The 15,561-nt window shown below is 38.2% G+C and overlaps 2 protein-coding genes across 2 annotated transcripts in view; both read left to right on the top strand.

Moving 5' to 3' along the window:
• Window positions 1-9,644, top strand: part of LOC111338559 (serine/threonine-protein kinase ATR) — a 60,744-nt gene extending 51,100 nt beyond the window's left edge. Inside the window, exons 54-70 of the mRNA XM_088748785.1 lie at window positions 397-449; window positions 809-842; window positions 1,973-2,100; window positions 2,698-2,827; window positions 3,116-3,205; window positions 3,615-3,668; window positions 4,095-4,148; window positions 4,744-4,832; window positions 5,340-5,408; window positions 5,949-5,987; window positions 6,082-6,138; window positions 6,244-6,397; window positions 6,997-7,062; window positions 7,244-7,329; window positions 8,049-8,163; window positions 8,739-8,846; window positions 9,359-9,644. Coding sequence (XP_088604911.1) covers window positions 397-449; window positions 809-842; window positions 1,973-2,100; window positions 2,698-2,827; window positions 3,116-3,205; window positions 3,615-3,668; window positions 4,095-4,148; window positions 4,744-4,832; window positions 5,340-5,408; window positions 5,949-5,987; window positions 6,082-6,138; window positions 6,244-6,397; window positions 6,997-7,062; window positions 7,244-7,329; window positions 8,049-8,163; window positions 8,739-8,846; window positions 9,359-9,418 — 1,386 coding nt within the window. The 3' untranslated portion in view covers window positions 9,419-9,644. The remainder of the gene's footprint in view (window positions 1-396; window positions 450-808; window positions 843-1,972; window positions 2,101-2,697; window positions 2,828-3,115; window positions 3,206-3,614; window positions 3,669-4,094; window positions 4,149-4,743; window positions 4,833-5,339; window positions 5,409-5,948; window positions 5,988-6,081; window positions 6,139-6,243; window positions 6,398-6,996; window positions 7,063-7,243; window positions 7,330-8,048; window positions 8,164-8,738; window positions 8,847-9,358) is intronic.
• Window positions 9,645-12,141: 2,497 nt separating this feature from the next.
• LOC148739285 (adenosine receptor A3-like) lies at window positions 12,142-13,446 on the top strand. Its single transcript, XM_088748786.1, has one exon. It carries the CDS (start codon window positions 12,248-12,250, stop codon window positions 13,286-13,288), a length of 1,041 nt encoding a protein of 346 aa, XP_088604912.1. The 5' UTR covers window positions 12,142-12,247; the 3' UTR covers window positions 13,289-13,446.
• Window positions 13,447-15,561: the final 2,115 nt, after the last annotated feature.

Below are 15,561 nucleotides of genomic sequence, written 5' to 3'. Positions count from 1 at the left end.
GTGTACATGTAATCGTTTGGTTGAGGGTCTACCGAGGGTGTAGTGCTAACTATCAATTGTCAACCCCCTGCAGACCTCTCGCGGGCTCATGTTGCCCCAGGCCTCATCCTTTCCCGCGACAAAGAAACGCTGGTGCTGAAGGACTAATTATGAGGGCCTGGTCCCCAGCTAAATTATCGTCAAATGGCACTAAAAGGATGTTAACATCCGAGACAACTGAGGGGTCGTTTTGAACCGTTTGTAACTCGATTTAATAAGTCTTTGTGATTGCCAAGTTTGTTTTTTTTTACTAAAACGTTAAGTTGTTCTGTTTACCCTGATGATGGCTTAATTTCAGGTTGTGGAAACGTCAAAAAGCCAAACAGATTAAAGATTATTAATTTCCTTTTTCCACAGTCGTCTTTCGCCATGAGAACAAAGCGCTGCCATCAAATCTTTCTGAAGGCCAGGTGAGCTGAGTATTCCTGTTCCCACTTTCTGCAACCACGTTTTTGTTTGTCGAGTTATTTACTGCTTTTGACAATATCATGCGCATTTTTTATACAGAAAAGTGAGTTACGTTTTGGAAATTTTCTACGCTGCCTTAATAAGGAATGAAAATTCACAACCTCATCGACTTGAAAGTGTCACCTTGATCTTTCGGCTCCAGTTATATAAATAAATGATAAGTAGATGCATAACAATCAGGAAGAAAATTTTTCTACAGATCTGGGAAGGTGAAGGGATTAGTGCACAAGCTTCTTCTTTGCTATCAATAGTGCATGTCTAACGAGCATTTATTTCTCTTTTTCACGGTCTGTTTTTTTAGTTCGCGTGACATTACATTAAACAAGTTCCTTGAGGTAAGTTTTCGATGAAATGCTGTTACGCTAAAAATATATTTTTTTGTCTTTTTCTTTATTTTTTTCCGGCTTTGACCGTGGGTCACATAATTTCAGTTACAAATAAGTTTCAATGTTCTTGCACTAGCAGTACACAGAACGTTCGTCATATACAAAGCTGGTGTGGAGGGTAGCTCGCCTACAAGTTCTCTTAAGTGAAGTGCATTCGAATGTAAAGGTCCGAGTGTGAGGTTTGAATTCCCAGGAGAACCCAAACATTTGAATATCCCCGCTCTCGAGAAATGTGTAAATTGAAATCATGAATTTATCTACTAACTCTTTCCCTAAAACATGATACAATATTTGTATTTGAAGGGCTAACTAGTGAACTTAAGTTTTTTTTTTATTCCCGTATGTAATTAAAGCGTCGTAGTTTATGGAAGTCAGTTTTATAGAGAAACACCTGTTCCATCCAGTAGTAGCTTATACTAGTCTGCAAGGAAGCTCTGACTCCCTAAGTTTAGAGAGTAAAATTTATTACAAAAGAACATTCCGGTGAATCGGTCGGACCTGGAACAGAGACCTTTTCATTAACACAAAAACAATAAGGCTGTCCTCACTCTCGTTGGTAGAATAGTGAAACACCAAAACTGGAAACATAGGTGGACTGGAAAGGTGGTGCAGACTGGAAATGACATTTTAATGAAGAATTTACTTCTTTTAACGTAGTTCAACTGATATTTATTACACGACTCGGGCAGTCAGAGGGCCAATAACTAAAATCAACCAATCAAAATGCTCTATTGCCGGTCCAATATTCTCTAAGTATTGGACCGGGCACTGTCCCGAATGGTCCCGAATGATACCACATTTGTGTCCCTTTGAACTTCAGTCGTATAATAAATCTTTTATTAACCAAGCTTGCTCGGGACCATACTGGAAGAATATCGATCCTCGGTCTTTATTGTACGGACCTCGCTGCGCTCGGTCCGTACTGTCAAGACCTCGGGCCGATATTCTCCCAGTACGGCCCTCGCGCTTGGTTAATAAGATATATGTATTGGTTCCCCTCTGTCAATACATGCACATGACCACCTCAGTGGTGAAGTTTGTTTACCTTTGGTAACATGCTTTTCTTTTTCACTTCGTAGCACTCCACAAGACTAGCTGACAGACTTCTTGAAGTATGCAACAAGGAAGTATCGAATAAGGGTCCTTCCAAAGACAAGTTGAGCATGAGTCATGACTTCTCTGTTCTCAAGAGGCTTGTTTCTGATGGGTGAGGTGTTTAGATTTGCTTCCCCCATGACCAAAACACTTGTAGGCCCTTCGCACGACTTGATCGCGTAACTTTATTTATCATTTGCTTCTGACATATTTCTTATTTCAAAACCTTTGACGGGCCCACCTAGATAGGCTTGTTCAGTGTATAAATTTACCTTGTATAAATCAAAGAACAAGGCTGTTATCTTTGTTATCCATCAAGGAAAAAAAACAAGTGCTTAAATACACTAAAAAATTGAAATTTATCGAATAGACAGTGGTTTAGCACTGGTTTAGCGCAGCCGAATGTGTCCGCAAGAAATTTTGACCACAGTGATGACGAATTTCGTTGTCGATTAGAGTACAGATCACGCTAAACCACCGTCGATTTGTTTAATTTTCTTTTTACTACAATATCGACGTAAAATAAAACGATCCTTTGAGTACGTAACATGTTGACGAGAGTACCGTTGTCTGTACCCCTATCGACAACGGCAAATTTGCCAATCAGATTGCTACATTACTGCCAATTGTGGTAAAAAGTCGTTTGGTGAATTTTATAGAATTTTTGGATTTTTAACCCTTCTTTGTTTTGTTTTGTTTTCTTTTTCAGAGATTTTAGTCCTATAATAGTTCCTCTCCAGTCCGCCATGACTGTGACCCTGCCATCAGGAGCCGGAAGCCATCATGATCACAATCCATTCCCAGGCTCGTTACCTTGTATCATCGGTTTTGAGGACAAGGTTAGTATTTGCCTTAAAGTGGTTCGATCAAAGGCTCTTCCTTGAATGAGAAATGCGTTATGGCTCAAAGGTTAGTGCCGTCGATTCTGGATCGATGTGTCCTTGGCTGGGTTAGTGTGATGTGTTCTCGCAAGTCGTTTTAAGTTTTAAGCAAAAAAGACGCTCATATCATTACACTCAATTACATTAACAATTTTGAAGATCGTTCCTTTGTTTTGTTGTGTTCAGTTTGTGTTCAGTTTTTTTTTTTCTTGTGGATTTACATTTTTTATGTATCTTTCATAATAGGTTGATGTTCTAGCATCTCTACAGAAACCCAAGAAAATCACCATTAAAGGCAGTGACGGAAACTCGTACACCATGATGTGTAAACCCAAGGTTTGTTATTTGTCCTTTTTAACAAATTCAAAAAGAAATATGTTTCTTCGAAGTATGGACATGAATATTGCCACCCTTTCGGATGATGTCATCAGATTTCTCAAATAAAGAAATTGAAAATGGACAAGATTTCAATCTAAGTTGGGAGCTTTTAGCCTCAGTGAAGAAATTCATCGTGATAAAATACAAAACAAAGATAAATCTTCTTTTATTTTTTTGAACATAGCCCTCAGCTATGAGAAAGATGTATGACTCGCTGCAGTTTTTATCCATAATCAATCTTGTAGCTTAATCTCAAATAAGAAAATTGCACAGTGACAGAGGAGGTAGTTCAGCTCAAACGTCTTTATTAAACACACTTGAAACGCCGCTGCGCGTCTCTCCTTATTTGTTCTGTATTCTTCAACAGGATGATCTTCGGAAGGATTGTCGGACAATGGAGTTTAACGCCCTCATCAACAAGGTTTGATTTATGCAATAAAAATAATGGATCTTTCTATGCAAATACAGAATTAGTAGTGGAGAGATAAAAGACATAAAGTTAGTCAATCAGTGGGGCCAGTGGATAAGTGTGTCAGTAAGTCAGTGGATCAGTGAGTCAGTGAGTCAGTTCATTCAGCCATTCAGTCATTTCATCGGGTGGCCATTCATTCATCAAAATGGATAGGAGTTTCTTTGAAACTTTTGTTTTCCTATTCCTTAATTATGAATCAAGGATTACTCACAATTGATTCTGTTTTGTAGATATTCCTCAATCTGGGTTGTTACACTGATCAGTTTTTTAATAGATGGTTTAATATTTTATGACGTTGTCAAGCGTGGCAATATGTTTGTGTCTTTCCATATGATAATAACAACATTTTTCTAATATTTCTTTTCAAATTTTTAGTGTTTAAGAAAAGACCCTGAATCTCGACGAAGGCAGCTGCACATTCGTACTTATGTAAGTCCAATGTGTTTTTTAGATGAATTTAATTTGTTTAGGGAGTAGTAATCAAAAGACAACTCAGCATGTTTTCCTGGAAGGGCAAAGAACCGAAAGGGATTCGCTTGCTTTCATCTTTGCAATTGAATTTGTAATGATGATAATGCTGAGTTGAGTCCAATCACGAGTGTGATTACAGACAGAATTGGACGACACTCAGTTCCGTTACCAATTATTCAAAACTATGACACCATTTAAGAAACAAATTAGCTATCTGTAATACGTTTTGGAAAAAATAACTCGACGTGATGCAAGATATCAGTGCGTGTACATGACAGCTACAGTACAATTACAAAGGCATGACCTAAACACCGTCCGAATAGTGCTCAAATTGGGCTGGTGTTAACCAATCAAGTTTCAGAATTTGTTACAGGTCAGTTTTCTCCAGTTAGGAGGATGAGTATCAGTTAGTTGTTGTTGTTGTTGTTTTTTTTCATTGTTTTTGTATTTGTTGTTTTCAAAATCGAGTGTCCCTCTCCTCTACGGCATACCTCAGTGGAACATTCGCCTTGTACTTTTCCTCTTTTTATTTACGAAGTTCTTCTTTTCCTAGGCGGTGATTCCCCTAAATGAAGAATGCGGACTGCTAGAATGGGTACAGAATACTCATGGATTGAGAAACATACTCACGAAAATTTACAAGTAAGTGTGTCGTTTTATTATTTTGCTGTTTTAAGCCTGTAACTGAAGTGTAGTTAAAAAAGCAATAATAGCTTTTTTTATGCGGAAAAAGAATCGGCTAATTGAGCGGAGTACTATGGCCTGTTGCTGGCCAAAGAGGAATTAGGATACGCTTTACATCACCCTACCCTTGAAGCCAGCTACCAACCTAAAACTAATCGTATAAAGGGGGTAAGTTTCTAAAGAAACTGTGGTGCTGCGTCGGTGGAGGTAACAAGGTAATTTGGTAATATCAACTAAGTTGAAATTGTAAATTGGCCACCGTAAAGAGTTAAAAAGCTGACGTTTCAAGCGTGGCCAATTTACAATTTCAACTTAGTTGATATTAAAACTAATCGTATCTAAGTTGTCTAATCCAATACAAAATACAGAAGGGCACAAAGGTTCATGATAAAAAAAAAAACAAACAAACAAAAACTTTGGTCGGGGAAGCTAAACCATATCTATGACTTCTTCCTCCGTTTACAGAGAGAAAAATATGTATACTCGAGGTGGGGAACTCAAGAAATTAATGGACAGAGCAGGAAGCAAACCTGAGTGAGTCTTTTGGTGGTGTTCATTTTTCTGTGTGACTTTTTTTGTTGTCTTTTGTTTCGTTGCTCTTTTTTCATTCCTGTTGAGAAAAATACTATATTTGAAGAAAACTAAAAGCAAAAGCAAGAAAAAAAAACATAGACATAAGCAATAACAAACAGTAAAAATTTCTTGTCATCATTTCGCTCGAACCCGTGTTAGTAATTTTTATATGTGAGCAACATCAAACAAGTTTAAACCACCGCTTCACATACGAGACAACCCGTCTCACCACTGAGTGAAAGTAGTATTTAAAAGAGAGTTAAATTGAGCACGAGTTGGTAGGAACTCAAAGTACATAATTGTACCTAATTGTCGACAGTCTGAAGCGCAGATAACACAAGTAATCAAATAGCGGTGGCTTAAGATTGAATCTGATTGGTTGAGAGGGTAGCCCGGGTTTTCTAGACCAATCACAGACGAAGCGAAACAAGATCAGTGCACTCGTGGATTACTTTTAACACTCAATCGAAAACTAATTCTTCATATACTCCCTTACTTTAGGGACAAGAAACGTGTCTTCTTGAATGAGATCCTTCCTAGGTGGGTATCTATGTAGACTATGTGTCATTTTTTCAGTTTTACAGTATATGATGTGAAATGATGACATTTCCATTTCGACGTTATTGACAAACAGGCACCCTTCCGTTTTTCATGAGTGGTTCCTGAAGACTTTTCCTAATCCAACTTCGTGGTACGTATTTTTCCAAGTACTTTATTGATTTAATCGATCCACGGGTTCAGTTCGTAAAATGTTATAAAATTTGATCAAAGTCAATTTCTCTCGATTTTTTATTAGGTATATGAGCCGCCTGACATACTGCCGAACGTCTGCGGTTATGTGTATGGTGGGTCATATCCTAGGTCTTGGTGATCGCCATGGTGAGAATATTCTGTTTGATGCTACCAGTGGAGACTGCGTCCATGTGGACTTCAACTGTCTCTTTAAAAAGGTCAGTTCCTTCCTTCCATATGTGACTTGTCACGTTCTGACTTCCTTGCTGACAATAATTGAATCGTATTGGTTCTTTATTTGTTGCTTAGTGTGGCTGATACTAAACCAGAACTGTCTGACTCGACCCGTCCGATTATAAATAGCTGATTCTGATTGGACAGGTCAAATTAAACTGTTTGAAAACTAGCCAAACATTTTACCAACTGTTTGACACGTTTGTCTTAGGTTTATCGTGCGGTAATTTTAAATGAGCCTTCCGCCACTTACAAGGCCGATCACTTTTAGCATTACGGATTTGAATTTTGTCATAATGGTCAGACTTCAATTGGCCAACTGAACAGCTGTCCGTCGTTGCGTACGAACATGGAGCATCACAAACTTTGCTTTAGTTTTGTTTGTGGCATAGACCTCGTTTTTGTTTTAATCCTTGTCTATAAATTACAATCAGAGAGAAATATTAAGCAAAAATGTGTAAACTTCAATTTTTCTGTGAACATTGGTTTACTTCTTATAACAGGGAAAGTCCATCGTGGCAGTAACACTGATCTTGTTATCGGCTAGATTTATTTATTAATTTATTTATTTATTTTTTTGCAGGGAGAAAGCTTCGAATGTCCAGAACGCGTACCATTTCGATTAACACATAACATAGTTAATGCGATGGTGAGTGATTCCAGAAAAAACAAAAAATAAATAAATAAATAAAAGATACAAATAGTCAAACAAAATATAGCAAATGAGGTCTCATTACGTTTTCATTTGGCTGGTTATTAAGACAGCCGTAGTGCTTTTAGCTTGAACAAAAAGTTATGTAATCACCATAAATTGTTTTTTCCCTCGGTAGGGTCCTCTTGGATACGAGGGAGTTTTTCGTCGTTCTTGTGAAGTCACCTTACGTCTTCTGAGAAATCAGTGTGATTCTTTACTCACGTGAGTTCAAAACTTTTTGCGCTCAGGTTTTTCGACTAAGTTTTGTTAAAATAAGTCCAGAGTAATCACGCTGACCAGTCAGGCCTTTGTGAGTACGCAACGAGCCAACTTTAGAGGGCCTGAAGTGCCACAAAACATGAGGGTCAAGGTCACGGTTGAGTTTTATTTTGTTTTTGATTGGTGGACGTTGTAGGCAAGTATTTTTGACCAAACACAGGGTCTAATGGACCTGTTAGTCTCGGATTCTTTTGAAACGCGCCAACTAATGACTATGAATATATGAACATCATATATGTGAAATGCGGTTTAAGAGGTAAATGTGAAAGCGATCTTCGCAGTAATGAACACTACTAAAGCAGTAGTGGAAATAAGGCCTGAAAAAGATGCAGGCTGTAGCACTCTATTGATTGTCGAAAACGAAAACTAAGAAGAAAAAAACAACAGCCAATCAGAGGAAAGGAAATTTTCTTAGGGAGCTAATTAGAATTCAGAGTAGAAACAAGCAATTTCCGTAAAGCGCTGGAAAACGGGAGTGGCTTTTCCGTGATTAGTTTAAGTTTTGAATCTGATGGGTTAAGAAATTGGCGCTAGTTTCCTGGCCAATCACGTAATGAAAGAAAGCAGAAGACAGTAACCCAGGATTACTTCTGACCCCCAATTGCAACTTGCTCTTAAATGCGTTAATGACATTACGCTCAAACCTTTGCTTCCTTTTTTAGTGTCCTAAGAACCTTTATTTACGATCCTCTTGTGGAGTGGCAGAGGACTAAAGGAAGGGAACTACTTACCGAGGCATCAAAGAACAGAGAAACAGGAGAAGTTACCAATGAAGAGGTGAGTGTCCTAATTTACAATCCTCGCGGAAAGAATTTGCGATTTCACGATTGTATTTACATTGATGGATAGATGTCGTTATGAATAAACTACTCATACATAAGATATAATCATGTATTATTTAGGGTAGTCAATTTAGGGAGCCTAGAAAACATCTCTACTAACAATAGGAGCCTAATCCATATGGCTTGAGAGAAGCCAAACTCGATATATTAAAATGTGTTCCGGACCAGGAAGTAGTTCCGGCACAAAACCTTTAAGAATCAACTAATAGCAGTTTAAAGTGCTTCAAGTTTGATTGTCACAAAAGCAAAAGCAAAGTTATTTAGCGGCGGAGCAGGAGTATTACTACTAACCTTGGACGGGATGCTTGTCCATTACAGATCCCTCCACCCCCCCACCCCCTATAACATTTCTGTCGGCGTCCTCTTCGGTTTGTCGTCACCAGTTTTTGCTCCTGGGTAAGGGCACGCGTAGGCAATGTGAGACTAGAGGGCGCGAACTCAAACCTCTTTTGTTAACCACTGGGTCACTGTGGAAATATTATAACGGTTTCTTTCGTTCTCCATTTTCAGGGTCTTAAGATTCTGAAAGATGTTGAAAGGCGGATAAAAGGCTTTGAAGGAACAAGCAAGATCATGATTCCTCTCTCGATAGAAGGACAGGTGCATTACCTGATCGAGGTGAGGTTGCTTGATTGATGGTATGTTTGTATGTTGGTTTGGGTTATGGTTTAATTCCTGTAGTTTTTTTGTTTTCCTCCTTTTTTGTTTTTTTTTTTTTTTCAAGATTAAGAGCGGCTTGTTCCTTTTGTAGTTAAGCAAAGTGTGGGAGAGAAACTGCGCGTAACTTTTGAAGGTTGTTATCATTATCCTCTTTTGGATTTTACACCTAACTCATTCATTAGTTTGTTGTCGAAAGAATAACTGCCTGACTGACTGATGGAAATGAAATGGAAATTGTTGTTGAAAGAAATTTAACTAACAATACAAACGAGGAACTTCACTCATTTAAGCGGAACGTCTTAAAATTACTTGTCTTCTGGTTAGGACACTTCTTTTAGAGAGCTCTGGCTCTGGGTTCCAGGCCTGGCGAAGGCCCTTGTGTCATGCCCTTGGGGTGGTCTTTACCCGTAAGAACCCTTTCGCCAACTCTTCTGACGATATTTAGACTCTTGATGTTTTAAATCTTACAGGAGGCCACAAGCGATGATAACTTATGCCGGATGTACATTGGATGGGCTCCTTTTCTTTAACGAAAATATGTTTACAATAGACCTTTGTAAATCATGGTAAAGAAGACGCTTGCCAAATTGCAGCAAACTGACTTGTGTATGGAAACTCATTATCAGAATACCAGTATTCTCTTACGTTATTGTTAAGTTGGCGGTGATAGGTTGAGTTCTAAGGGCGATATTTTACGAAATATTTTCAAGCTGCAACCAACACAATTGTTACAATTAAAGAGTTGTTTAGGTTTTTTTGTGACAGAGTGTTTTAAATGATCATAACACACTTTCTCCCTTGCTAGCTATGAAGAGTTAGCAGACTTCGCGATTCAGCGAAGCCCCGTACTTATGAAAAACGGTAGTAACCATAGAGCTGAGGAAGTGTAGTTTATCACGTGACCTTTCCATTGACCGTCCGTACAAGGTGCTATTTTAAGCATACGCGAGAAAAGGTATTGCGGGCACAAATCTTGGCATCGTATGTGTCAGTTCCAAAATAAATAGTCACGCAGAAATTCAGATTCAGGTCTACCCCACTGAGTATTACTCACGTTTGTTAACCCATATTGGTATGGAGCTTTACGTTATTAAATAAGTTATCGCTATACCAACACCTAATCACGTTTTATTCGTCTATAAATCGACCCACTATAGAAAGGCAATTAAGTCAGATAGAGCTAATTATTCTCTTAGTTATAGTTTTGTCAGTGTGGACGCTATCGTACGAGGATTTAAGAGTGTCTTTGCCGAGCATTGAGTTACGTTTCTATCCACACTCTGCGGAATTGTGTGCTGTACTTTTAACCCTCAATCGCAACTTGGTGTAAGCGTAAACCAAACAAACTGCCTCATACTTTCTGATCATTTACGTCACTAGATAACTACAGCACGATTCGTTTAGGATAAAATGTTGTGATTGTTGCGTTGCTTTCAGTTAGTTAGAACGATGATATTGATTCGCGCTTTCGTTTTGAAGCGTTACTGTAGCTTTGAAAGTTTCTGATGTATGGTTGCCGTTTATTTTTGTACTTGTTGCCATAGGAAGCAAGTCAAACTAAAAAACAGATACAGATTTTTTTAAATATCGAATAACATTTGAGAGTGTAACGAAATTTTAACTTACAATTCGTAGGGCATTCCATACTTCTTTTAGATCTTTTCGTGATCTCTGGCTGACCGTTATTTGAATATTAGATTCTTCGCGACTTTAAATAAAAAGAGGGGTTGGTCCCCAGACTCCCTGGGACAACGCTCTGGCGCCAAAACTATAAAACACTAAGTGCAAATCAGATATATTTGAATGTTATCGCTCGAAGTGAGTTGAGCTCGTATTGGAGTAAGTCGAATTGATATTAGTATCGATTGAACACGAGGCACATCTTAAATGATCTGTATTTTATAGTTAACAACTTTTCATCTAAATAGTGGCTAGTGGTAGAAGCTGCGGAGTAAATTTCCACAGCTAACCACCAACCTTGAAGAGAATGTTTGTTTAAGTATATACTACAGAGTGGGATAATCTTATTCTGCCATAAAAAGATTGGATTGTATTGTATTGTATTTGAAGATTTGTACGTTTGTACAGGTGGGAGAACAATAGGAGAAATAGTCCCTCACGTAGACCCAACCCATCCATCCCACCCCAGGGAAGGACATCCATCACACAGTAATCTCGTGCGTGGGAAATTTACGTCTCCTACCCCAACCCTGCACGAGACAAGACCTCCATTTATTAGTCCCTATCCGAGAAGACTAGAATATCTAACCATTTCTTGATGTTAGAGAAAGGTAGCATATTCTTCTCAATTGTTTTAAGACCTTGAGTGTTGGTACGTGGTCCGGCCGGGGCTCGAACCCTCGACCTCCCGCACAACAGTCCAGCGCTCTATCCCTTGAGCTAAATGGGAGGCGATAATTTTAACTCAGTTATTCCTGCAACGATTGCAATATTTTGGGGCGCAAATCACGCACGAGTTGCTCGAAGGGGAAATTACAAAAGATATTCGGAGTTTGAGTAGCCAATCAGAGCGCGTCTTCGACGTTATTCACTGTTTTAGTGTATATAGTACAATTTTTTGTCCTCGTTGAGCATGTTTAGAAAGTTAGAATTTTTTGTATTCAACCGCTCAGTTCGAACAGACAATTCAATCGACAATTTACGTTCCGTATTTAGCTGATTTGTTACCAAGTTTAAGAGATCTCCACCCAGTTGGTGTTGGTCCGTATTCAACTCGTTGGTCGATTCGTACTCAAACACGAAACATTTCGTGACAATAACCCCAGCGAGTAGAAAAATATTGTTTCGTGCGACAGGTTAGTTAGAGTTTGGCAAGCGAGCAGGATACAAATAAAGAAGGCATTAGGGGTGATGTGTATGTGTTTGTCGGCAGAGAATGGAGCTACGCTATTGGTGGGAACATGGAAACAAGAAAAACAAAATAAATTAGTTGAATGAAAAGCGGGATTAAGAGTGCCGATTTCAAAGTGAAATTTTTGTTCCAATCACGGTTCTTAACAAGAAAGACCGTGAGTCGGAAATTTTTTCTCAGAAGTTAAGAAACTGAGACAACCCATTCAGTCCAAAGTATTATATGTCGACGAGGAACATCTAAGCGATCCTGAGGAGATTTATGGACAGTTTTTGTGACGCGAAGATTACTACTTGGTATAAATTATTAGTTCGATATTTAATGTCTACCTCAATTGCATGAGAACTTTGAATAAAATTACCGAGACATATAAATAAGTTCTCAGCTGTTTTCACTTCGTGTTGTTGCAGAACGGAGGAGTTCTTCAAAACACCGTATCTTTCCCGATAAAACTGTTCTTCCTTAATCACTCAGTTGTACGTTTATAATGATCGACACGTCGCCAGTAAACGAAAGCCTGAAGAATGCGTCCGAATTTGCAAGAAGTATTCCTTCTATGGCAGAGGGCATTGCATTGTGCAGCGCCTTCGCATTATCATCTGTCTTAATTATTACAGGAAACTTACTTACTCTCGTTCTCTTTGCAGTTAGCAAAGCTCTCCAAAAGAAAAGTTTCTTCCTAATCATGAATATGGCTTTTGCTGATTTGATGCTGGGAGCCATTACTCTACCTTTTTACATTTATTCTGTCGGAGGCTTTCTACAGCTTTGGACAGTTAGATATGGTTTAGATCATCTGGCCTTCCAAATATTCTTCACAGGTTTTGATACCATGTTTGTGTTCGGCTCGTATCTATCTGCAGCCTTTATGTCCTGTGAGAGATTTCATGCCGTATATTGGCCGTTTAAACACCGATCATTATCCACCAAAACATATCGCATCGCCATTTTTATACTTTGGACACTTGCAGTCTGTCTGTCCACGATAGTAACTTTGCTGTCGTTTTTTATTTCATTTGAATCTGGTTTGTATGTTTTTATCCCCGTCTTGTTAAGTCTAACAATCATCATGTGTGTCTGCAACATCGGGATCTGGAGAGGTCTTCAACACCAAAGGGTTACATCACACCATCAGAACAGAGCTCTGCGAAGGAAACGCTTAACAAAGACTTTACTTCTTGTATCCATGCTGGCTTTACTATGTTGGCTTCCTTTAATTATTATGAACGTTTTATACTATCTAACAAAGACCACAATACCATGGAAGTTTTATTTCATGGTGAACATTTTAAATTATTCAAACTCTTTTGTCAATCCAGTTGTGTACGCACTGAGAATTCCTGAATTTCAGCAAGCGTTGCGTTCGTGTTGTAGGAAGGGAATAGCAACCATACAGACGGAACAAATCGAGAAAAAAACCCAAACGGCTGCATCTGCAACGTCGGAGATAGAGCTACGAATCCTTTCACTCAATCTCGCTTACCAGCAAGAAGAGTTTGAACAAGAATATATGGAAAGTCATTTTTAATTAGACAATTTGGCTTTATCGACTGAGTTGCTAATGTAAATTGGTCACCGTAAGGAGTTAAGATTGCATTCCATCCAGGGATTCGACCATGTTAGTTCATTTACCCTGTGTAAGTCCAGTATCTTAAGACCAGAATAAAACTCTTTATAGCCCATTAATAGTCAGAACTAGTGATTTTCGGCAGACACTGCGTTGTGCCATACACCAAGAAGAGACCAGCCATGAATACGGGACAAATCGAAAGGACAAACCAATCGACTATACTTAAAACGCCAGAGATAGAGCTAAGATTATAACAACCGATCGCACTCGCCGGCGAGTAGAGGTTGAACAAGAAGATATTCTGCTTAGATCGACGACAAACCGAAACCTAAATAGGAAAAAACAAAAAACCGCATCGGATTCCAAATCCGAAAACCCGTACGAATTTTTGACGAAACCGAAATCCAAATGTTTTAATTAGCTGAGACAAGAGGACCACCGTCGTTGATTCTGATTAGTGAGGTTCATTAGAAGAGCCACGAATATGAAGTATTGTTAAAAAAGAAAGTAATTCTCCATCATTATAATAATTGTAGCCCTTAAGAGAAGCCGCCAGAATATTTCGAGAATCGAAAATCAGCGACGAAAAATGAAATTTTTTTTTATTTTGCCAAAACATCCCTTTCTGTGAACTAGTTTCGAAAAAATATTTTAAAGTTCCAGCGATTTTTGTTCCGGCTGAAAATTTAAAAAGTTTGAAAATTTGTTAGAAAAAGCCGTTTTCGCCTTGCCTAGACTGTCAATTCGTCACGCAACTTTAGGAAGATGTTGGCAGCGCTAAGAATGTCTATTCACCATCAAACTTTGCACAATAATTATAATATCACTGCAAAATGAAAACTATAAAAATTTTTCTGTACTTCTTTTTGGTGTGATTTTTATCGCCGTTTTTATATATGTATCGTGTATTTTGCTCGATGTTTTGGGAGACAAAAGGAAGACTAACTTTGACCGGTTTGAACGACACCTGGTACCTTAAATTTCGACATTATAACCATACCAGACGAAAGCTCATTTATCAAAATATACATCTGGAAAGTTTGGCCTTTGGAAATTAAGTCTCGTCTCGGCATTGAAATAAAACGTGATGCCATTCAGGCGCCATGTGAGTGTGCAGAATTCGATGTTTATTTCAAGCTAATTATAGTGTCAGTTTTTGGAAAATACACAGAAAGAAATAAATGACCATTGAAAGTAGTCAGCATCGTTATGTTTCTTCTGTGAAGCTGTGAATGTTAAGTAAAGTCGCTTTTAATCTTTCTTAATCACGCTTTAAGTGCCAGCATGTCTCTTAACGAGACTGAAGCGGTTTACAAACTTTTAAGTTTTTTTTTTTTGAAATTTATGGTACCAGGTGTCGTTCAAACCGGTCAAAGTTAGTCTTCATTTAAAAAAAACATTCAGAAACATTTGTTGACAAAAACATTGCTTCTTATACTTGAAGAAATGATCTGTTGAGTTTATACTACATATCCAAAAATACATTTCAACGTACTCTTAAAACTTAAACTTAGTAAAAGAGAAGTATGTTAGGTTTGGTGACATATATAACTACCGAAAATGTAGATAACATTTGAAAATTCTCTTAATTTGATCCTTCGCGTGACCTAACCCCTGATCCAAATTTGGGTAACCAATAAATTTGACCACTTAGGGTTAAGCCTTTTTCAGCTTTTTGCTCACTTCTTTAATCTCTTATTAAAAATCTTTGGTGCCACACTGAAAATCTGCAAGGGAAAGTGCACTGGAAACGCGATTGAGAATTTCCCTGGGAAAAGCAATTTGAGATGGGCTGCAAGTGGTCAAATTTAACAGCTGTCAAAACACAGTTGCATATATAGTTTTAGAAAAGCAAACATAAACATAACCAAACGTGCAAATGACTAGCACCGTACGGCACTGTAAAAGCAAGTAAATACGCATTTTAGTGCAAAAAAGTATGTGGCCTTGGTCGACGCCGTGCAACATGTACAGCTTAGATAGCCATGAAAATTACATCAAATTTATCAATGATATCTGTGTAAATGTCACGGTAAATCATTTTCTCTCGATACAACAGCATGCGTACTCCTTAACAAGAAGTAGCTCGACTCTATTGTGACCGTTTACACTTAACATCTAATTACAGCTGACAATAAAAAATCTTCGAATTCCAGAGAGAGAGCGTCAAACAACTGCGAAACCACAATATGTATTTGAGTTCTACATATGCACTCGTGTAACGCTTGTGC

Source organism: Stylophora pistillata, chromosome 2, assembly GCF_964205215.1.
Source record: "Stylophora pistillata chromosome 2, jaStyPist1.2, whole genome shotgun sequence".
NCBI classification, from domain to species: domain Eukaryota; kingdom Metazoa; phylum Cnidaria; class Anthozoa; order Scleractinia; family Pocilloporidae; genus Stylophora; species Stylophora pistillata.
This window is presented reverse-complemented; position numbering and strand designations above follow the sequence as displayed.

Coding starts and splice junctions, on each gene's coding strand:
- LOC148739285 (XM_088748786.1), top strand. CDS start 12,248: ATGATCGACACGTCGCCAGTAAACGAAAGCCTGAAGAATGCGTCCGAA.